The following is a 24,527-nucleotide window of genomic DNA, read 5'->3' on the forward strand; positions in this document are numbered from 1 at the left end:
GAATGATTTTCGAGAGCCTTGCGAAGCGCGCGTTTCAGTGTAAGTGACGTTTCGGCTAATCGCGAATAGTGCGTAGAGTCTTCTCTCGAACTTTGATTTTCTTCGTCTCGCTGAACTCTCCTTCGAGTAATCCGCAAGAGAGGGAGAGAAAGAGAAAAAGATGCGTGTACTAAGAAATTGGACGCGCACGTGCATCAGCCTACTGAGCTTGTTTGGCTTCGGGACCTTTTACAAAATCTCGCGTTACGTGGCGAAAGTCTAGATTCATTTTAGTTTTCTTTTCTTCTCCCTTCTTCTCTTTTTTCGTTATTAATTTTTTGTTTTTTTTCTGGTTTTTCTCTCTCCCTTCTCTCTCTCTCTCTTTCTCTCTCTCCTTTATTCCTTTCGTTTCTCTTCCTCGTTCGAAGTAACGTTGCACAAGACGAGATCGCCTTACGAAAGAATCCGAGAGTTCACTCACCTCGACACGTCGATTGATGTCGGTTAAATTCTGATCGGTTGGTCCGATTCGATTTCTTCTTACAGGATGAATTATGTCAATTCTGTGTGATGGATGCTAAGTTCGAGGAGGCAGAAAGTAGTATCACTAGAATAGCTCACGGAGTAGCGATAGAAACGGGAGACCAAGGGGAAGAGGCTGACGTAGAAGAAGAGGAAAGAGACGACATGCCACCGACACCTAATACCGCACCGATGACGTCGTCTACGACGACGATAATACGAAACCAGACGGCTGAACAGGCTAAAGAATCCGTACCATCGAAAGAGACCCTGAAGAGACGTCGTTCTCCAACACCATCCACAAGTGCATCACCGATTGAGGAGACAGCTTCCTTCAACACGTGAGAATCTTCTTTAACATTTTTTTTTTTCAATCCGACAGACCTAGTCGAGAAGTTTAATCACGATCAATTTTCCTATATGTTTGAAGATACCGATAACCGTTACGATCTCTTTTTAGATCCGACAGAAAATCAAAGAACTGCGCCATCTTTTATTTCAAACATTTAGATACGGATTCGGAGGTGGATTGTTGTCAGGCGAACGAAGAATCCGCAAACATGGTGGATGATTCCTCCGAGGAAGAATGGACTTATACGTCCTCCCGTGCTAATAATTATGTCTGCTCGGAGGAGAGGAAGACAAACGTAGTCGTTCGATTAGATTTCAACGAGACGCCGCGTGTTAGCATGAATGAGAATCTGCGATTTGTAGAAAACGATGATAGAATGGCTAAAGTCAAAGAGAACGAAGAGATGGAGGAGCAGAGAATATCGAAGAGACCGACGAAGAATGTCGATCGCGAGGAAGAGGAGGAGGAGGAGGAGGAAGAGGAGGAGGAGGAGGAGGAGGAGGAGGAGGAGGAGGTGGCAGCGATAGCGGATACTCCGGAAAAGGATAGCGATGACGATGCGAAGAGCGACAAAGCTAGCATAGGAAGATTGATAAAGGAAGTAGAAAAGTTGGTGAGGGAAGAGAGACAGGCTACTTTTTCCAGAACGTTTCCTCCTTTGATATTTGAGGAAAAAAAGGGGGCAACGATGAATCACCGGGCGAAATATGCTCGTATAAAGGAATGGTTGAGAATGAACTCGGCAAGAGGTCATGAAGTTGCGAGGACGGGCTTGTTACAGGTAAGCTCGTCGCGTGCTTTTTATTATTATTTCTCCTCCTCTTTCTCCTTCTCCTCTTTCTCCTACTCCTCTTGCTCCTACTCCTCCTCTTCTTTACTTGTCTGATCTGGCCCTCCTCTAGCCAATTGATACCGTTTTCTAGCCCCTAGACAGCTGTGACGCGAGTGGGGAATATACGACGGAGGAATCCGACGGGGAGAGGCAATCTGTCTCGTCGGAGGATCTACAGAGTAGTGTCGCGACCTATCGTCGCTTTGAAAGCGGAGCTCTCGGCCGAGCACAATCGCAGTCGATGTCGCAAGAAATAATCGAGGACTTTGATAAAACGCCCGTCAATGAGAACCGTTCGGTATTGGATAGTAGTACACCAAAAGTTATAATGCGTTCGAGACAGAAAACGAATGGTCCTAGACCTTGGAGCGTTTCTTGCATATCGCAGATAGCTTCGAGCTCCGGATTGAATCAGGTCAATGATTCCATCTCGCAATTCTCGATCTCGCAATCGGAGACAGCTCTGCATCAGCTCGTTGTATCGCCGCCAACTAAATCTATATCGTTGGATGCTGCGTAAGTATCAAATTGATATCTTCATTACCAAGCTTAATTACGGTATACTTGATAAATTACTGTATGATAATTACAGAGGTTTGCCTAAGTCATTTAATAATTCAACGTCGACGTTGCTAGAGGAGTCGATCATATGTCAAGACGGACGTACGGCTAGAAATAGTTCATTACGTAGGAAGAAAAGTAGGCTAAAGAAGAAACATTTGGTAAGAGTAAGAGAATCTTAGTTGGTTAGAATAACAGATCTTTCAAATTCTCTGATCGAACGTTATCGAAGAATTTAAGTGATTGTTCCTTATATATTACTATACTCTAGGGTCGGAAGAGTGGTTCTAGCTCCGAATGTGTCAGTGGAAATCATCATTCGGCAGGAAGCGATGGTAGTTTGAATCAACAAAGATCTCTTCGTAAGATGAACACGAATCGAGTTTTACGTGCAGTTTCAAGGGAATGTTATGGACATTCGACGACTCTTGTTAAATCTGGTTCCTTCTCAGGATGTACCGCTCATCAACAATTAAACGCTGAAACATTGCCCGTGGGCGATCCTTCACTGGCATTTGCTATGCCCTGCTGTCGTGACTTGGTTGCTTCAACGGAGGCGGAAGAAGAGGAACGTAGTTGTATCAAAGGTTGTTCCACTTACGAAGACAGTTTATTAGACACTGTCCTCAATAGCAAAGAACTCTGCAATCGACAATCTAACGTTGACAGTGACGTAGAAATGAATAGCCTTGGTAACAATTCTTTCTCAGAGCAAGCTTGGGATAATTATCAGGTATTAATCTTTTTTTTCTTTTTTTTTCCTCTTCTTTTCTTTTCCCCCTATACATGTTGAAACGAATTATACTTTCGTTTCACCTTGGTAGATTTATTTTTCTTATTGCGATTAAAAACTTACTTAAAAAGCAAATTTCAAAAAAAGATCCTTAACTCTTCGTAGGAAAAATATATGAGCGAAACATACAGCGAAGCGCCGGACGTAGAAACAGCACGAAGATTGTTGGACTTTGGAGATGATTATAGAAACTTTCTCGATAGTCAATCGGACTGTGCTTCTAGCATGAGTGCCCTTCCTGGTAGTTCATCAGTGATGCCTCGAAATCGGATGCGCCATGTACGTGCCTTTCTGTTCTTTATATTCGATCAAGTATCAATGTTTTTCTTGTGAATTCTTTTCAATCGAACTTGTTTAAACATTTCCAAAGTATACTTTAGTTTTACCAATAGTTTTGCGAATAGTACGTCCAATGATGAATTATCCAAAAAGAAAAGCAAGCAACCAAAAATAAAAGAAGGATACACACAGTTTTATCCTTTATAATTATTGTGCGAATAAATTTTTCAATCAATGTGCAGAGTTGTATTTTTTTTTTACTTTTACGTAACGATGGTAACGAATAATTATAAATTCCTGATATATAAGAATACGCTTTTTAAATTATATGAAAGAAATTCTGATATTTCGTAATAACTTCACGCGATAGATAGAGTACTTTCACTTCTGCATGACCTTGATCTTGCCAACGTACGTTCAGTAGTACAAGATTACAAAACGACTTGATCGGGTGTTATACGTGAATTTACTTGAAAACAATTTTTTTTTCTTTTTTCTTTTAGGAAGTAACCGACACTACCGAAGATAGTGACAGCGACGTGGAAGACATACGTAATGTCCTTGAAAAGTCACAATCGCAATGCGTGCTTGCCGAAAATCTTTTTTTAAGATCAAATGGAACTTTGCCGCAGGAAAGCGTACGTATTTTAAACGCTATTGCTGATCAGCATACATTGCTTTTGCAAAACTTTTATTTACGCTTGTGGGCATGGTTGAATTATTTGTGGAGCAATACTTATCGTAGTTTTTTTACCATATTTTATAGAGTCTAGTCTTGCGTTAAAGAAATCATATACGTATTCGTATGAAACTACATCTTTTTGATCGTTCGATTAATATATGTATGTGTACAATGATCACGTATTTCAATTTTCTTTTCATTTTTCTTTCATTTCTTTATTTTCTTTTTTTTCCTTATTTTTTCTTTTTTGTATTATTAGAGATATGATTTAATAACTTGCGATTGTGAATAGCATGTTATGTGCTATAGGTGCTTTATTATAATTAGAAGAACACAGACGAGATGTAAGTGTTCTTATAAAAGTTTGATTAGAAAGAGAGAGAGAGAGAGAGAGAGGGAAAGATGGCTTTGCATTATCTTTCTCTTTTTAGTCATCTATTAGATCTGTACATTATACTGTATCGCAAATAACTGATAAGATAGATAAAATGACATTCTTTGTGTTTGTGTTCATGTATTATTTCTCCCGATTGTTTGCTTCTATCCTTTCAAGAGAGAATAAAACTACAGTATTCTTAAGATATAATACGCAGTTGTAGAAATAGAAAAGAAAAATTTGTGAGAAAAAGAAAATGGATGTATAAGCGGTTTCAATCTTTGTATGTTATTGCATGAAAAAATTCTTCACGATATAGTATATATACATATACATATATATGACAATCGTGACTACAATAATAAAAAGAAAATAAAGAAGAAAAACAAGATACATTGTTTATTGTAATTTCGTCGTAATGTTTGCGTTAGCAGAGTTTTATTCTTTTTATTATTTTTTTTATCATAGTATACATATGAAATGACGCACGAGATAAACTGAGAGAGAACAAAATCACTTGTATGCGCTGAAATTTACATTTGTCGTTAGATCAAAATTATTTAATGTTTTTTATGTTCTTTGTAATAGTTCTGCAAAATCGTGTCTCTGTGTGTTTGCGTGTTTCAAGAGAAAAAAAGTAATAATAATAAACGATACAGAATAATAAAGGAATTAAAAAGATTTTCGATTGATCATTGTTCACCTTGTTCGCAGGTCGAAGTGGAAAGTGCGTGCAGGGAGAATTTAAGATGTCTAAACACGTTGCTCGAATCTATTAGCGGATCATTCCGGACTGAGAAATATACGAAGCAAGTTCGTGGTGAGTACGGTCAGATTCAGCGTCGAACAAATTTTACTTCGTACATCAACGCACTTTTGATCATTGCCTTGAGCGGTATTATATTAATGTTCCTTTCTGACCATTCGTCGACTGATAGGCTTATCTCAGTATTTTTGTTAGCAAGAGAAAGTATTCCGTTTTAATTATTATTTCAAGATTTTATTATTTCACGTAATAATAATATAATAATAATAATATAATAATAATAATAATAATAATAATAATAATAATAATAATAATATTTTCTCCTTTATCTATGATTTTTTATACCTGTTGGCATGGAGTCTGTTTGCACGTTTATATTACTCATACATTGGGACTGTTTGTATGTATGCATGCATGTATGTATGTATGTGTGTATGTATCGACGAGATTACACCGTTGAGATCACCTTCGTACCTATCGAAGCACGATTATTATCGATCTACCTGCATGTTCTACAATCCCTTCTTACTTGGTATTGAAAAGCAGCTTGTAAAAATAGCGATTCGTAAGGTAGTATAGAAAATCTTTAGAACAATTTAATCGAGCAAATCGATTGGATCATACTAAGTGTTTTTATATCTGTTAGTAAATAACAACTCCCTATTTCGTCTCCCTATCTATCCTCTACCCCTATTCTTCATATTTCATTTGCTAGTTTTTAACACGTTACTACATTTTAGATTTGATATTTTTTTTTCTTTTTTATTTCTTTTTGCCCGCTTTTATATATACACCTACAATATAACACTTCGACATATGTTTTATATTTGTATATATATGTGCATTGTAACTATTATATAATAAACGTACTTGCTTTTGTTTCTATTCTATCGGTTTTCCTAATAATAACATTTTTGTTTTCATCTATCTGTTTTAACCGCATTTAAGTTTTGTATGCACCATTTAACGTTTTAATATATGCATAAGCGCCTCACACGATCACACGAACGCATATCACACGATCAGTAACCCATAGTACGTGATTCTCGCGGGCGATTTAAAAGTTTTTTTTCGAATAAACGAAACTAATCTTCCACTCTAATCTCAGAACTTTATATCATTTATATAAATGTATACATACATATTTTTATTTATATTTATATTTTAATTGTATATATATTTATTATATACAATTTTTCCTTAAATTTAACTATAATATACTCATAATTAAATATAATATTATTATATATATAAATATAATATTCATATTTAATTTAATTAATTAAATTTAATTAATTAAATAGAATATTATTACATATAAATATAAATTAACTATAATATACTGTTATAATTAAATATATATATATATATATATATATATATATATGTTCGTATGCATATGATATATATACGTAATATATATATAACATATATTACGTATATATATACATATGTATATATGTATATTATATATATGTGTCTATATGCATGCATGTAATATGCATATATATATATGTATACATAAGAGTAAGTTGAAGTAAATCAACTGTACAATACTTTTCTATATATTTTTTTTTTTTTTTTTTTTTAATTAATCGCGCGTGGGAGATACGTGTGGGCGCGCGCGCAAGTAAGCAAGCCGTGAACGCGCGGTGTGGGCCCCGTCTCTCTCACCTTATAAGAGCGAAAGCACACGAAGATCGCGTTCGAGCATTTTCGCAGAACCGCGAAATGGCACTCGATATCTGCCGCGCGTCGGAGCACTAGTAGTAGTATCACTCAGGACACTTTCCTGGCTATTTTCTGTGGCTAATAGTAGTGTTTACGTACGTTAGTTCGTCGTGTTTACGTGTTTACGTGTGTACGAAACGTACGAAACGTACGTAAGTAATTAAGTAAGTAAATACGAGTTGTAGAACGTCGTGCGTCTTTTTAAAAAAACAAAAAAGAAAAACCGTCATTATGAGAGTTAATTAAAAATTTCCTTCTAAAAAGAAGAAAAATTGTGCGATTTAAAAAAAAAAAGAGACTAATTTTTCAAAGTGTACATCCTCTGACAAAAGATTGATTTTTTATCGATTTTGCTCGCGAAGAAGGACTGCTATGATCGTTAAATCGTACGACGTCAAAGATAACGGCCGGAAAAGAGCAGAAAATCGACGTACGTAATGGACTTTATTATATATGTATCATGACTGAATTTAAAAGTATGTATATATGTATGTATATGTATAACCCTCGGACATAGAGATATTGCGCGTTATACTCTCGATAATTTCAGTGATGATCGCATACCGTTCCTACTTTTCTCTCTGTCTCTAGCAACTATTAACAAGCACGATGTATGTAATTTGATCATGATTCAATTTAAAGGTTATGACGTTGTGTGTTGTGTTAAATATACGTATATATGTATATATTTAGTTTTACTACTTCGTATCTTGCATACATTCTTTTATGCTTTCCAGGAGTCATATATACGTTTTGTGCATTTGCATATATCTCTTTCTCCTTATCTCTTTTCTCTTTATTTTTTTATCTTTTTATCTTTTTATTTATTTTTTTCTTTTAATTGCGATATGATCTTTCGATTTCTTCCCCCGATGGTACAGTAACTTTCCTTTGTGTTCTTTCTTTCCTGCTTTCTTTTCTGCCTTCTTTCTTTCATTTTTCTTTCTTTTTTTATTTATTTCGTATGGTACAGTCGACTTCTTTGATGTTTCGTAATTTTTAACAATTTTATTTGATATATGAAAATGTCAAATGTTTGTATGTGGTGTATGTGTGGTAATGTATATATATAACACACACATACGTACGATGTATATAACGTAATATATATGTAAAAATATATGAATATACATATGTATATATATATATATATTGTAATAAATATATATACATATATACACATATATATACATACATACATATAATTATTGTAATGTATATATGTGTATATATATATTGTAATATATATATACATGTATACACACACACACACATATATATATATATACTTACATATAATTATTGTAATGTGTGTGTATGTGTGTGTATATATATATATATATATATATATATATATATATATATATTAAAATAATTTATTCGTTCTAGTTAGATTCGTTCTATAGTAGTAGAGTTCCATTCGAGATGTTCACGGTCTTATTCCGACTAATTGCGAGTATAGGTTAATAAGCGACAGAACGGCTTTTCACCATGAATTTCCGTTGTAAACCATGCTGCTTCGCTTATCCTGCGTGCCGATCAAACAAACGATCGGTTTAGATCTATTACCGGATGCTTCTAACATTAACCTATGTATCCTTTTTTGCTTAACCTCTTTCTCCTCTTCTCTTTTCATTTTCTTTCCTTTCTTTTTCTTTTTTCTTCTTTTGGTTTTGCATCATTTAACATCCTACCAGTTGTTTCTCATATTTATGTTCTAACCTCAATCATCAAGTTTTTCGACGTTTACGCGTCAGGTTATTTTGTATCGTGAACACATGATCTAATCTATGTTTCTATTTTTGGGAACAGGTTTCTTCGGTACACCTCACTTTCTTCTTCTTTTTCTTTTTATTTCTTTTTCTCTTCGTAGAATCATATTTCGTCATCTTTTAAAATTGATCGCCGGTATAGATTTTTTCTCTCTTATCTCTCTCTTTCTTTCTTTTTTTTTTCTAAATTACGATTTAGTATGGTACGATCGATCCATCAACGACAGAAAATACAGGTTAGTAAGTCTGATAATAAAAGCATGCGAAACGGAATTTCTTTCGCCTTTTACTCGCCACTTGCTTTTTACTATTTACGAGAGCGAATAATTGCTCTTCCACCTTTACGAGCGCGTTGAATACGCACGGTACTGATCGCTCAACTTTCTCCAAGAAATCTTCCTTCTTCGACGATATTTCTCTAGTATCTTGACGTTTACGATATCATTTTCGAAAGAAGATTTATCGACGGTGCATATGTTTATCGATGTTTAGCGATCTCTTCGTAAGACACATTGGTGAAAGTAAGAGGAGTGGTATTCGAAGAGAGCAGAAAAAAAATAAATAAATCAAAGACGAAAGAAATTTTTTGGATTGAACGTTGATAAAACTTTTTCTTAGAATACTCGATAAAAGGGAAGCGAAGAATATTTTAGTTAGTAATATAATAGCACAAAGGAAAAGTAGCAAATAAAGGAGGTCACGGAAGCCGCACATGCGATTCATCTTATATTAACTTACGTAGGTAAATATAAGCAGCTTGACCTTAAATATCTCGTTCTTAACGACGATGTCAGATTACCATAGAAACCATGTGTTCACGGACAATAGGCCCGGTGTCTTGGACAACAAGGACGGGTTCGAATGTAGTTGAAACTCGTATAGACCGGCTGTCCTTTAGTAGCTCTTAATACCAGTTGTTGATTCATTTATTGGTGTAATGCTTTTTTTTTTTAAATAATTCTCTTCTATTTTTTTTTTTCAGGCGCAATAGAAAGATGGGAATCGTTAGCATCTCGGGTGGAGGAAAGTCGAATGGCGAGTTCGCTTCATCAGGAGTTATCCGCGATGCTGTTGGAATTTAAAGCCTCGCACGACAGGCTTGTGGCTTACGAGATCGTTTTGGAACAACCTCACATTCTGGACGAGCGTATTAATCGAATCACGGTAAGCTTTTCTTTCTTTTATTCTTTTTTTTTTTCTTTGGTATTATGTTTTTGTGGGTACGTTAATTGTTAGAATTCGTATTTATCGACGGCGTCGGTAAAGTAGAACGATTACTTTTCGATCGTTGATTGTACAAGTAAATTCGTAAGATAACTGACCGACAATGGTCGATAAAGTAGAGATCTATCGAAAGTAAAATTTTTTAAGGTAAAATCGATGTCACCTAAAAATAAAGAATATTACGACTAATTATTAGAAGAAATCGCAATAATATCGAATACTCGTAGATGTCAGAAACTTATCCTAGATATATTTCTTTATTCATAATTACGTGGCATATACTTATACATACACGTGCTTCATTCATAGAGTCGATCGGAATTGCCAGATGAAAAAATATATCTATTTCTAGATGCTTCCGGAGCATCTCTCATTATCGAATGTTCTACGAAAGAACGGTCGGGAATTAGAAGGGAAACGATAGGTTGTGCTATCGAAAATATCGCAGCCGTGAGTGTGAGCGTGTATGTGTATATCGTAGAAGAGGGTTGCTGGGGTGTGGTAAAAAGAGTGGTAAGAGAAGAGAGGGGGATGTGAGGGAGATAGTCAAGCAATAAGAAAGTTAAGAAAGGGTGGTCGGTAGAGAACCAAGTCTTCTCATAGGGGCGCGACAAAGAAGAAGGCGACTGTGTGATGGTAAAGGAAGGAAGGAAGGAAGAGGATGAGGTAGAAAGAGAGGGAGAGGGAGGAGGGAGGAGGGAGGAGGACGGTCAGGTGGTAAGCGAGGAGGGAGCGAAAGAGAGTAGCGTAAAAGCGTAGTCGTGTCGCACGTACGCTCGTCTGACGGGAACGTGCTCGGCATTGGAATTCGCGAGTGAACGTCGGCGAACGTAGAGCCACCCCCCGAGTTCGAGTTCCTCCAAGCCCCGAGTTCCACCCTCGAGTTCCAACCCCAAAGTCAGAGGGAAGCTTTTGCGTCTACGTTGGCTGCTGCTGGCACCGTCGCGGACGCTACTACTACCACCATCTCTGCTACCACCACCACTACCACCACTGCTACCACCACCTTCACCATTGCCACCCCCGAAGCTACCACCTCTACAATATCCTCCGACATCCCTCTCTTGGCTTCATTGCGAAGACCAAACACATGCTTCCTATCTATCATCAAGATGTATTAGCGTCCAACATTTGCTGGCTGAACTCGTTGCCGTGCTGCATTATGCAGGAGGTGCGGTAGCCCACCGAAGACCAAAAGAGAGAGAGAGAGAGAGAGAGAGGAGGAGAGAGAGAGAGAGAGAGAAAGAGGAGAGAGAAGTATATCTCGACTCTAAGTTCTTTTTCTCTTTCTTTTCTTCCGTTCGCGACGGTTCTTTAATCGACGCAAATTCTAGGAGAGAGTAATGCCGCAAAAAAAAAAAAAGGAAAAGAAAAAGAGGAAAAAGTACTTCACATATAAAGATTAGGAAACAATACGCGAATCTCTTGTTTTACATATATCTAGAGATTCAATGGTGGTATCGCATCTAATTCGCGTTCAAAAATAATTCAGTTATCAAGTGTTCCCATTTACATACGTATAAAAACGTACGTGTACGTACGTAGAATTCGACTGTGTGAAACTGACGACGAGTACTACTCGGTCCTTGTCCTTTACTCGTGTTATTTCGAGCCATCGTGTGCCTTTATTCGGAACGATCATTCCTCGCATCGTGTCCCTTTCACGGCGATAATGCTCGTTTTAAAGAGAGCCAACGCAATCCGGACAGTGCGTGCGGATAGCACGTGCCACGCAATTAAAATACTAGCAGAGGTTCTCCGTTCCACTTAACACCTCATGGTATTACAAGGCGTAAAAAGCTAATTCCCCTAGTTCGACGGCGTACGTGACTCTCTCGGGGAGATAGATAGAAAGAGAACAAGATGGAGAGAGAGAGAGAGAGAGAGAGAGAGAGAGAGAGAGAGAGAGAGAGAGAGAGAGAGAGAGAGAGAGAGAGAGAGAAAGAGAGAGAGAGAGAGAGAGAGAGAGAGAGAGCACGAGAGAGAGAGAGCAGGGGGGGGAGAGAGAGAGAGAGAGAGAGAGAGAGAGAGAGAGAGAGAGAGAGAGAGAGAGAGAGAGATAGTCAAGCTGGTGGAGCAGCTCCTCATAGACATGCAGCAGTCGAACGCGAGGCGACTGCTCTCGTGTATACCGAATTCGAATCAATTGATTGGCTGTTGATTGGAAATTGAATTAGATCGGAATGCGCGCGTCCGTGGGGTAGAGATCGGTTTGGTAGGTACTGATGGTGGGTACTACTGCTGATGCTGCTGCTGCTGCTGCTACTGCTGTTACTACTACTGCTGCTGGTACTGCTGCTGCTACTGCTGCTGCTGGTGGTAGTGATAGTGATGGTGGTGGTGGGGCTTTACGAAAGGGGGACGCGATGCGAGACAACGGCTGTTTCTGCCTTTCGGATGCGCCACGAATATCAATGTGCTCTACTTTTCGAGCCTACCCACACTCTGTGTCCACCATCTCTACCATCAGGTCCTTATACTTTTTTCTTTTTGTTTGTTCCTCATTTTTCTAATATTTTTTCTCTCTTTTCTCTCTCTGTTTGTCTTTATCTCTCTCTCTCTCACATTATTCTCGTTCTCTCATAATTCGCAATCCCCTTTAACTCATAGTAGTCTGCTAAGGGAAATTACTTTGGTGAAATAGACGGAAGCTTAAAAGAGTTGGAGAGGGAGAGAGAGAGAGAGAGAGAGAGAGAGAGAGAGAGAGAGAGAGAAGAGAAGAAGGAAGAAGAAGAAGACGTTGTCGTCGTCTTTGTCGTCGTCGAGAAGCAGGATGACCGCAAGGACGAGCTTTACGAGCACTTTCGAGATCTTTCCTCTTCTTCCTTCTCCTCTTTGAACGAGAGAAATGGAACGAGGAAGAAGAGGAACGAACTTCTCATTTTCGTTCTCTTACAACCACCCTACCTCTAACAACACCTTTCCTCTCCTCTCCTTCTCTCGTTCCAGTGAACCACGACGTCGTCCTCATAAACTCGAGTTTATTTATGCGGCTCCCGTCGGTCGGTTTCTGCAGCAAGGACGACAGGGACGCGACAACGTGACATGCTTCCTTCATCGTCTATATCACCCTGAAACAACCCTTAGGACGCTAGAATCCTATCCCCTTCCCTCTTTTCTCTCCTTCTATCTTCCTATCCCTTCTATCTTGATAATCCACCTTCTTTATCAATACGTCAGATGATCGTAAAAAGATGTACGCGATCTAATACCTAGAAATGTATATACTTGATGTTACAGGCAGAGTTGATCGCTCTAAGGGAACGCAAGGCAGCGATGTTGGCATTGAACGTCTCGGCGCATCGATTGATCACCGATCTAGGTACCTCAACGTCTTTGATTTTTACGGCCTTGAAGGACGGCGTAGCTGATCTTTACAGAGTTTGGGACGAGACGTTTCAAAGGTTAGTCGAGTCTTTACGATTAGGTAAAAGTCTAGGTCGAGTTTAGAGAGTGTACCTAACAGTTTTCTATCTCTTTTTTCACTTCACTTGCCAACGAAAGCATACGATCTTAAAAGCAAATATTGTTAGAGATAATGAAGCCTCGAGAGCAAACATCGGAAGGCGCGAGAAGGCCAGAAGTCTAGTAACGTTCTCTACGGGAGATTTTGAGACCCGTGTCACGGGATTATTGGCTTTAACACAGGGATCGCGAGTTTAATCACGGCTATCCTCGGGGATGACCTAAGGATCTATTAGAAAAATCCTATTGTCGACGTGCCCTAAGAAAAGATTTTGTCCTTCGATCAATAGTCCATCTTAAAAAAGATCGAAAGATCGCTACGGTGAAAATAGATTCGTGTATAGGTTCGTTCGGATGGAATTCGAAAGTGATTTAACCTCGCTCGAAAACTTTCCATGAGCTTTTCTCCCCCTTCCTTCCTCTTTTCCGTGATAGGGATTTTGTACGAAGGGGTTCGTCACTGACCCACTGGGTTTAGCCGAGGTCAATTCCATCCCTCGCTCGTAGAGTCTCGCTCGTGTCCCAGGAATTTCTATTCCTCTTAGGGACGTTCCGTGGTTATCCTGGTATGGCGTTTAAATCGTCCGTCGGCTGATATTAAGCACTTTACGATTGCAAGAACGTGCCTCTAATTGTTCTTTCCTTCGTAACGCGGTTATTGTTGCGTGCTGTGCGACGTGAATAATAAGAAGACGTACGTTATTAATCGGTGCCAATTGTCAAAGTGCCAATGCTTCCGGTCTCGTTCTCATCCGATCGAAAGATTTCATATCGAAGGGCTCAACTTCGATTTATTCGTCTCCTGACATACGTATATAGATTTATGTAGACTTTCGAGGGTAAGACTAAAATGTTTTTATTTGCCAATAGTGCCGCTGGCAAGGAACCATCAAATAATTCGACGACGGTTCTCCCGATGTTTGCTCCTCGGCTTTACCGCATTTCCACTTTTTATTATGTTTACCTGTTAGATTCTTTTTCGGGGAGATCACTGAGAATGACTCGAACTTATTCCCCTATCCTCGTTCTTCTTTTCTTTCTTTGTTTTTTCTCCTTTTATATATTTTTTTCTCTTTTTATTTTTTCAGAGGAAATCAACGTCTATGCGCTCTTCAAACTGTCCAACAATTCAGCATACGTCTGTCGGAACTCCAATGCGATTTACGTAGAGACAAGGACACCTTGGCGGTGCTGGACGTTGCTCTTCAAGCCGGTGCTACTTCGGAGGTTGCCTCTTCCGTACGTCACGTTGCTCGTCTTCTTTCAGAGAAGCAAGAGGTTCATTCTCAGGTGAGTAGATTCTTTTCGCTCGAGTCAATCTAAACGTGATTATCAAAAGTCCTTCGAGTCTCTTCTCCTCCTATTTCCTTAAGATTCACAGTCGTGGGGTTGAACTCCTTACGATAGGGTCGTGAGATTCAAGGGTCATGTTCAACTCGTAAGGAGGAATAAGGAATGAGGATGCTTATAGGGGGCTTCGTTTGACGCATGACACTTGTCGATATCGTGTCTCGGTTAAACGCCGTCGCGAAGACCGATCCCCTCTATTCCAAGCATATCCGTCTTGTATTTGCATATAAAGTAAGCCCTCTCACTTTCCTTCCTTATGCCTTGTCAAGAAGACGTACTGCCCGCGATACGACGAGCTTTATTCTTGGCCCTCGGGGCAAACCCTTTAAATTTATAACGAAAATCGAGCTAATCTAGGTCACCGAGGTATATAAGCTTTTTTCTCTCGTTTCTCTCGTCAAGGTGTTGCCTGTATCATTTTACGGGTAAACGGTATTACCAGAGCTCATTCGCCTTTGCGTGGTTCTGGCACATGTAGAGTTGGGACTACGAAAGAAATAAAGAGAGCGAGAGCGAGAGAGAGAGAGAGAAAGACAAAAAAGAAGAAAAAAAAAGAGGGATGGAGCAAGTCGCAAGGCACGTCTGGTCCGACGATTTCCAATTGTCCCGGCGCTCATTTCGTCTGTCAAGAAGACGTACGACTCGCGACACAATACACCCTCACTCTTCTACCCTCTGACTAGTGTCGCTGCTGTTACTCCTACTACTACTGCCACTGCTGTTGGTAGTGGGGATAGGGTAACAGCCGAGCGAGCATACTTTCAACCGTATTCAAACTCCCGTCAAGACGGAACGATCCGGCGAGTTTCTACTTTCGCCGATCTACAGTACTCGAGGGGATAATTTCATGCACTCGGCGTTACGTCTTTCTTTTCTCAAGCTTTCGAGTTCTTCTCCTGCTGTGAAAAAGGGAGAAGGTGAAGCGAAGGTAGAAGAACGATACAAAGAAGTGTTCTTTTGCCTTTTCTCGCGGTACGCGGATATAAATTTTGATAGGCGTTTAAATAAAATATCAGGTAAGTTGGGTGGATGGTGTGCGCATGTTCTAGTAGCGAGCGAGCGAGCGAGCGAGCTAGTAGCTTCGAATGTTGATCCTTCGACGGTCCAGGCCTGGCCAGTAACGGGGGTGTCGGCCATCTCAGAGGAGGAACCCGCTCCCTAGGGAACTTGGATCGTTAATCGCCCGAACGATTCTCTTTCGCATCACGTACCGGAGTGGTCCGTGGAATCAGCGTAAAAATACAAATTTAATAACGTCCGCGGAAGGCGCATTCTCTCCTACCATCCTGCCCAACGAAAAGCAACCTTTTTTACCTTTACTGTTTTGCTTTTTTTCATTCTTTTTATATCTTTTTTATTTTTTTTCCTTCTTTTTTTGTTTTACTCTGTCCTCGGTCAAGGACAGAAAAAGAAACATCAGAGGACACGTCGCGTGTCCTCTGTCTGTCTCTCAGCTTCCGCGTGTCTTCGAGACATAACTGGAAATGAGCCGAGCGTCTTGACTTTCCTACGTAGTATTTGTTATATATTGTGAGCGTGTATGTGTGTGTATATATATATGTATATCTGTGTGTATACATATATAGGTTAGCTCGGAGGTTGCTACTTGGTATGCGGATCGCGCTTTTCATTACCGGAGGCTCGTTCCCTCCGTCTCTGCTGCTGCAAACAGCCTAAATCTACCTCTCGTCTCTCTCTCTCTCTCTCCCTCCCTCCTACTCCTTCTCCCTTCTCTCTTCCTCCTCCACTCTTCTCTTTCCATCCCCCTCTCTTCATCTTCTACCCCCATTCGACCGTGTCTCCACTTCGTTCTCATTTGTATTTTTGGATTTCTCCGTTTGATTGTGAGACGCGAACGAACAATTTCCTGGATGAATTCCTCGGTGAGAGTTGCCAGCGAATTATCGCAATCCTTTATCGTCGTATGGGGTAGCCCGTTATGAAAAAAATGTCGAAGAATATGAATTTGATAAAAATATATTTCGAATCATTTCTTTTCGATTGGTATCATCGATCGTGTTGTTGGAGAATAACAAATGTATTTAAGATCGTCGAGTTAAATGGAACACCCTGCACACACACACACACGCGCGCGCGCGCGCGTGTACACAAAGCTACAGGATCCTTCTTACTTTTGCCAATCTTTTGACAGTGGATTATGTAATACTTTGCAGGATACCTCGCGGCTACACTCAAGCGATCCGATCAGAACAGCTTCGAAAACAACATCGAACCCAAACCTTCTTCTTAACTTTCAGAACGAGACGGTGATAATGAACGATGCGACGATCGCGGAAGTAACTGCATGTCCTCTGGCAAAGTTCACTGATCAATCGGCGACGTTGTTGAACCAAGAAGGTGGCTCACTATCGGACAGTGGAATATCTGATAGCGGTAGCGAGCAAGAGCTGAGCGAACGAGAACGTCGATTGGCAGCTCTTCGTCGTCTGACGCGTAGCTTGGAGAATCAACTCGATCCAGGAAGCGAAGCTCTAACCGAACTTTGGAAAAGGGTCGAGGACGCTGAAATCGAGCTACGTGATTTACAGAAACAGTGTCGCGAATTGATCGTTCGTACTGCAGCCAGCGTTGAAAGTCGTACCGTTAAAAGAATGTCTGGTCAACATCATTATCGTACCGAGTGAGTATTGAAAAAATGTTGAAGCTATTACACGTTTTAACAATCCATCTAATATCCGTCCGATGTCATTAGAAACTATTTAGAAGGAACAAGATTGACCTCTTCCCAAAAGTTCATCTTTACAAGTTCTCTTTGAGATCCACGAAATTATTTCAAGGACAGACAACAGACCTTTCCCTTTCGAAGGAAGTTCCAATCACGATCCAACCCTGGTCAGAATATCGTTGGCTATGGTGTCTTATCAAAACTTTCCTTCGAGTATCTTTCTCTCTCTCTCTCTCTCTCTTTGTCTCTCACTCTCTTTTACTCTCTTTCTCTCTTTCTCTCTCCCTTACTTTTATAGTCGCGTTTAATCGCAAGAAGAAAATAGGTTCATTTGAAGTAGGTGTGAAACATCCGGCACGTAGCCTCGTAAAAAAAGTTATAAAAAGGCTCCGTTTGAATGGATGTGTTCGTAACTTCGAGTCTGATCTCCAAACCGATAGTTAACGTTCGTCATTATCTTTTTTTCTGTTCTATTATTTAGCAAACGCAAGAAGGCATCTGGCAATGGTGACAACAACTTTGATGACGATGCAATCAAAGATCAATCAGAGATGGACTCTGGTTATGTTGGTATGACAAAATCCGAGGACACTGGTGATCCGGAGAACGAACCGGACATTCCTCATAGTTGGATATGGCGTATCCTGAGGGCCGCGTTGCCCTTTCAGTTGGCTCTAGTCGCTCTTTTCTGTGCCGCCTGTCTTCTCGAACCACATTGCTGCGAAGCGGCCAACACCCTCAATCTCTCTTTGACTCCGCAGCTCCGTTACGTCAGAGGACCCCCTCCAGTGTAAATAAACGTCGTGTCCAGTTCGACCGATTCGTTACAGCACAGAATATGTGTGGGTGTTTGCGTGTATGTGTATGTGTACGTCACGTGTGCGCATGTGTGTACATATGTGGTGTGTGTATTCGTATATGTGTGTATGCTCGATGACACTGCCATCGTAACTTGATCGACAACTTTTTTCTTTCTAGTTTACGCATGTCCTCGTTGTTTCCTTGATTTATATATATATATATATATATATATATATATATATATATATATATATGTATGTATGTATATATATATGTATATATGTATATGTATGTATGTTTTTGCACACTGCCTGCTTCGTCGTCAGATCGACGATTAATTTTTCATTACGCTCAAATTTTCTTACGCGAGGAATACTGGAAAGGGATAGTCTTTGTTCGAAAATTGATTTAAAGATTTCATTGGAGAACTTGTTTAATCGCTTCGTTCGAGTTACGACGATCGAGCATATTTTTATTTGTTCTTTTCTTTTTTTTTATATATATATCTTTATTTATAGAAATGCTATTTATCAAACAAAGACATAAACGAGAGAAGACCGGGTAAGTATATACGTACTATATATATGTGTGTATATATATATATATATATATATATATATAGTACATGAACGACCATGTGTCGAGAAAGTTTTCAAATGGATTTACTAATTTGATATGATTGATATACAATATATATATATATATATATATATATATATATATATATATGTATATAATATAATATATATACACGCATGTGTGTGTAGAAGTTACACAAAGATATATACGTATATCTAATGTATTCGAGAAGGAATACGAGGAATAATATTTTTTACAAAGGACCGGTTAATATAATATGGCGAATTTGAAGTCGCAACGACTAATGACGTTATAATGATTACATGGAAGATCATAATGATCGAGTTGAATTATTAACGACCGGTTAACGATAGAATTCTTTCTTTATTTTTTATTGTTAGAAGAAGAAATATATATTTATTGAAAGATGTACGGCGGACCAATATGGCAGCCGAATATACCATTTCCGAATAAAAGCGGCTTGCTTTCGGAAGGTGAAAAACATCGCGTAGAATGAAAAATCGAAATTGAGTTCGGTTTAGACGTACCAGTATTGCGAGTATTTACACATTATACGTTACTACTCTCGCAGAAAGATTTATACGACCCGACTTTAAAGAGAGAGCCCTTTATTTGTCTGGGTAGGAGGAGGAGAAAGAGGAAGTAGAATAAGAATAAGAAGAAGAAGAAGAAGAAGTAGAAGAAGAAGAAGAAGAAGAAGAAGAAGAAGAAGAAACAGGCGTAGAACGAAGTAGTAAAACCGATTTTGTTTCTACTGTCGTTCCTCGAGACAGTGACAGAATTGGAAAGTAGGCTCTGATTTGGTGATAAAGCCTTCGAAGGAATCAGATGGATAGATAGATAGAGAGAGAGAGAGAGAGAGAGAGAGAAAGAGAAAGAAAGAGAAAGTAGAAGAAAGAGAAAGATAGACAAAGAGAGAAAAATGTAAGTTTCATTGGGGATAACGGGAAATCGTTCTCCGGACCAGTATTTTTCTATTTTCGTCCAGATTCACTGCACATACGTACGTACGTAGCTTGTTAGAACATGATCTCCCGTCGCCATCTTCATTTCTCGTTATCATCGAACACACCACGGCTCGCTCACGTTTTCGCCATTTATTTCGTCTTTCGTTTTTGCTTTTTTTTTTTTTAATGCTTTTTTTCTCAATATAATTCTCTTACTAACGAGAGAGAAAAGTTTTTCATCGTTAGAATTCGAATTAGATCGGAAAATGATAAGTGCCAAAATTCCGAATGCTAATTTGAATTCGTTAAACATCGTGTTCATCAGTTTTGTTTTCTTTATAATTATGGTGTATATATACGATCGATTACGACGTATAACGAGAAGATTATCTACAAGAGATTAGATTTTCGCTTATTATAAAGCGTGTTACTGCCATCGTAGAAGAGAAGAGACGTTCATTAAAAATTCTTATTTGCTCGTCGTTTATAATGAACAAACGGATGGGCGAGATAGATAAAAAAGTGTTAGAAGGAGTATCGTCTGTTATAATACAGACTTTGATGCTAATCGAACAGCTAATAACGAGGATCGACAACAATCCATTTAGAGAGATAGCACAACTATTTTCATTGCTTTTCATTTCTTTTCTTTTTTTTTTTTTATCTCCATTTCTTTTCCTTTCGATATCGATGCGCTTTGATATCGAGTCGTTTACTAATACGTTAAAAAGAAAATAAATAAAACGATCAACTGTGTTTTTTACAGTTAAAGTAGATAACCGAAAACAGTTTGATGATTCGCGTGTTTTTAATACGCGAAGATGGAAAAATATTTGTAAAGACGTGAAATCGACATCGACTACCGAACGTGTCATCGTCTTGTACATATATATACACTCATACAACGAGCTTATTTTTTCTTTTTCTTTTTGTTTTTTACTTCATCGTTGAGAACATCAATCAATCGTGTTTTTTGAGGTAAAGCGTAGAGAGATAGTTATACGTTTTGTGTAAAATTTTTCACGATTTACCACATGGACACATTTAACAAAATTTTTTTACGACGAATTACGATTACAGGACAATTCTATTGCAATCGCGATGATGACCCCAGATTATTCGCACGATGCTTACCGTGTAAGCGTACTCATTTGTGTGTATCGAAAAAAAAAAATAAAAATAGAAATAAAATAAAATAAAAATAAAGATAAAAAATAAAAATAAAATAAAAAAATTAGCAATAATGTATTGCTAACGCTTGCTCGAATTCATTAAAGATGACTAGCGACGCACTTAAATCCACAATCGACGAAATGCATTTTGCAGACCATTTTACATCTTTTACATTATACGTTATGACGTATCGCAACGATATTATTCGAATGCATTTTCATAAAAATCGCGTACATCGATATTACTCGAGTAAGTACGTGTTGGTGTCTTAAAAGAAGATTCACCATTAAACGTTCAACATTGAACGTTCGACGAAAAACTTGCAAGTTTTTCGCAATTAAAGGAACAATTGATGATCGATCGATCGATAGATCGGTCGTACTTGTACATTTATGATTTATGTACTGCAACAATAACGAAGGAGAGAGTATGCAATAATAGCTATACTTATCGCTCTCCTTCTTTTAGAATAATGTGGGATTTTAAAAAAACACAAAAAAAGTTAATAAAAAAATGAAAGAAAGAAAAAAAGAGAGAGTAAGAAAGAAAGAGATAGAGGGAGACAGAGAGAAACGTTGAAGATAAAGATACGAAGATAAAATAAAAAGTTTGTTGACATGATCGACGACGATCTATATCATCTATCGTACCAGTATCAACGAAATGTACAACTTTTTTCAAACGATTCCCTCGTTTCATTACTATCATTATTATTATTAGTAATATTATTATTATTAATATTATTATTATTATTATTTTTCTTTTTCTTTTTCTTTTTTTTTTTACACAACTATCTTAGCTAATTTCTTTAACGACTATAATTGTGTTATAGATCATGATTTCATCCGTAAAATCGTTCGTTTTGAGAGGACAAGTGTAAATAGACGGTTTCGAAATCGTTTTTTCGATACTATCGAATAGTATTATGTCTAGTATAGCATGGCGCTGTTCTTAAATTTTTAACTATTTCAAAGCTTCAATTTTACGTTTTCTTCTTCGGGATGATTTTTAATCAAATGATGGAATATTATTCGATAAAGTCGGACGTTTTACTTTGATGTATCGAAATTGATCGAACGACGAATTCGAAGGGATAAATTCTAATTTGTTCGTCGATCGATTGATAGATAAATCGATAAACAGATAGATCGATAGAAAAATAGATCGATTTCACCGTCTCCCATTAATATTTTCTTCTCCTTTAGCCCAAACTTGAAAGTTATCTTGTGCTTTGGAGATTTTACTTTGAATAATTGTTAAATTATTTCAATCGTCGATTGAATGTTTTTATACTACACGATTAAAATTTTATGAGTTTTGAAATTTTAATATCAACTGGAAATGTCATTTTAATTATTTTTACGTATTAGATTTTTTTTTTTTTTAAATTTAATCCATTTTACGTTTTGTTGGGCATCTTTCGTTTCATCGGTTTCTCTCATTTTCATTTTCATTTCATCGAAATATGTAAGCAAATGTGGAGAAGTAAGGTATATTTAAAAAAAAAAAGGAAAAAGAAAAGAAAAAAAATTTGCGCTTTTACTTCTCACTTACATTCATGATACATGTATAAAGTACCTGAGAAATCAAAATATTTTACGTTTAATGATAATATGCAGTATCTCTTCGCTTGCATTCGTGATGATGCATTTTTCATTTCATGTTCTTTTTTTTTGTATTTTTTTTTTGTATTTTATATTAAGACATCCACATATCGTGGCTGTTTAAACTTACAAGATGCGTTCGATTGATAAATACATAACAATCGTATTCGTATCTCCTGCATGCGATCCTTTTCCTTAAAAATTATTATCCTCAAACGATATAATAATAATATTTCTGTAAAAAAAAAAAAAAAAAAAAAATAAGGGAAAAAGGAAAAAAAAGTAGAAAGAGAGAATTACAATCCTTAAGAAACATTTGACGTTGCGTTGGTGTCTACAAGTTTTTGTGTTTTTATTTTCTTTTTTGTTTCTTTTTTTTTTCTTCGTTTTATTTTTGTTCCTTTTTTTTTTCTTTACTACAATTTACTACTTAGCTAGTAACTCTTTGTCTTTGCTGTTACTGTTTCTTCCTGTTAATTATTATTACATCACTTATAAAACCTGTAGACAAACCCACGATATCACGTCTCTATTTTGCCGGGTCTTTTTTTTTTTTTTTTTTTAAGGAACTACTTGTAACATGAGAATGGTTCTAGAATATATTAGAGCTATATATTTTCAAGATTAAACGTGTACGTCATGTTAAAGAATCTGGTTCGTTGGTTCACTGAAGTTGAACTTTAAAAAGAAAAAGAAAGGATTACTATTTTTCTAAGATTTCAAGCCTACAAGTAGCGAAGAGCATCCAAACAATCAAAAACTAATCGGTGACTAACGAGCACGATTCTTAAAAAAAAAAAGAATAAAAAAAGACTATTAAAATTTTATTAATGGTATGCTGATCATTTCAATGTTATAAGCTTGTTTTTATTTGTATATGTCGAATGGTAACGAAAAATTTGTCTATATGTCAGTCTCTTGACAAGACTTTAAAAATTATTGTTAATTGTTTTAATCAACTTATAAATACATAAAAGTTTATAAAAACGAACGATGAAATTTAAACAATCAAGTTGAAGAAAAAAAACAATTTTTTATTAGTTGTATCATTGTTCTTGCATACAGACGATTTTTCGTTACTCTGTCTACTTCGAAGAGATAAATATTGAATTTCGCACTTTTATAGTGATACAATATATCTTCAAATAATACCTGAACTGTAAAACACGTTGCCGAGAGAGCGAGAGAGAGAGAGAGAGAGAGAGAGAGAGAGAGAGAGAGAGAGAGAGAGAGAGAGAGAGAGAGAGAGAGAGAGAAAGAGAAAGAGAGAGAAATAATCGTATCCGCATTTACGAAACATTGTGTAATGTATTTCGGCACCTTGAAATAAAAATAAATTACAAATTCTTTAATTGGAGTTAATAATACTATCCCAACAGTAATACCAACTATTCTTCTATTTAGAAATTTTAAATAGAAATCTTTAATATGTGTAAATTTTAAATGGAGAAAAATTATAAAGAAAAAAAGAAAAAGAATATTAAATAATTGAATTTGTCCACTATATTTGATAGTTTTTCAACTTATTACTATTGTGAATTTTACTGTAAATTGAACTAAAAAAAAAAAACAGAGAAAGAAAATAACTAATATTTAATGTGTAGTCGAAAACACAAAATTTTTATAAGTATATATATGAGCGAGTGTAATAGTTATAACGTTTAGATTATTTACAAGTAACTTATTGGTTGATTATGAAATTCCAAATCGCGATGGAAAACAATAGAAAAATAATAAAAAGAAATACGATTAATATTAAATAATTAAAAATAAATCTTTTCTTTCTTTTTTGTTTAATTGGACGTCGATGTAATAAGAAAAAATATGTTGATTTTTTACATGGTTCTTAGTTTATTTATTATTAATCCAATTATTGTTATTGTTAAATTGTAAATCGATCTAATAAAAAAAAAAGAAAAAAAAAGAAAAAAGAAAGAGAATACGAATAATGAATAATAAAAAACATAAAATTAAGATAGATTAGTTGATGGGATTGGGAAAATGTTTTGAACATTTCAATAGATTCTTAGCT

At 37.0% G+C, this 24,527-nt stretch overlaps 1 protein-coding gene across 1 annotated transcript in view; it reads left to right on the forward strand.

The window, feature by feature from the left end:
* The window catches only part of LOC127062192 (klarsicht protein), a gene marked incomplete at its 5' end in the record, with an annotated part of 45,189 nt that extends 21,342 nt beyond the window's left edge, over nt 1-23,847 (forward strand). Inside the window, 13 exons of the mRNA XM_050989945.1 lie at nt 526-842; nt 962-1,634; nt 1,777-2,201; nt 2,278-2,407; nt 2,518-2,979; nt 3,145-3,318; nt 3,822-3,956; nt 5,091-5,196; nt 9,628-9,809; nt 13,110-13,273; nt 14,423-14,624; nt 16,943-17,325; nt 17,852-23,847. Of these exons, the coding sequence (XP_050845902.1) occupies nt 526-842; nt 962-1,634; nt 1,777-2,201; nt 2,278-2,407; nt 2,518-2,979; nt 3,145-3,318; nt 3,822-3,956; nt 5,091-5,196; nt 9,628-9,809; nt 13,110-13,273; nt 14,423-14,624; nt 16,943-17,325; nt 17,852-18,164 (3,666 nt within the window). The remainder of the gene's footprint in view (nt 1-525; nt 843-961; nt 1,635-1,776; nt 2,202-2,277; nt 2,408-2,517; nt 2,980-3,144; nt 3,319-3,821; nt 3,957-5,090; nt 5,197-9,627; nt 9,810-13,109; nt 13,274-14,422; nt 14,625-16,942; nt 17,326-17,851) is intronic.
* Between the last annotated feature and the right edge of the window lie 680 nt (nt 23,848-24,527).

The sequence above is a fragment of the Vespula vulgaris genome, chromosome 3 (assembly GCF_905475345.1).
Source record: "Vespula vulgaris chromosome 3, iyVesVulg1.1, whole genome shotgun sequence".
In the NCBI taxonomy this organism is placed as follows: Eukaryota; Metazoa; Arthropoda; class Insecta; order Hymenoptera; family Vespidae; genus Vespula; species Vespula vulgaris.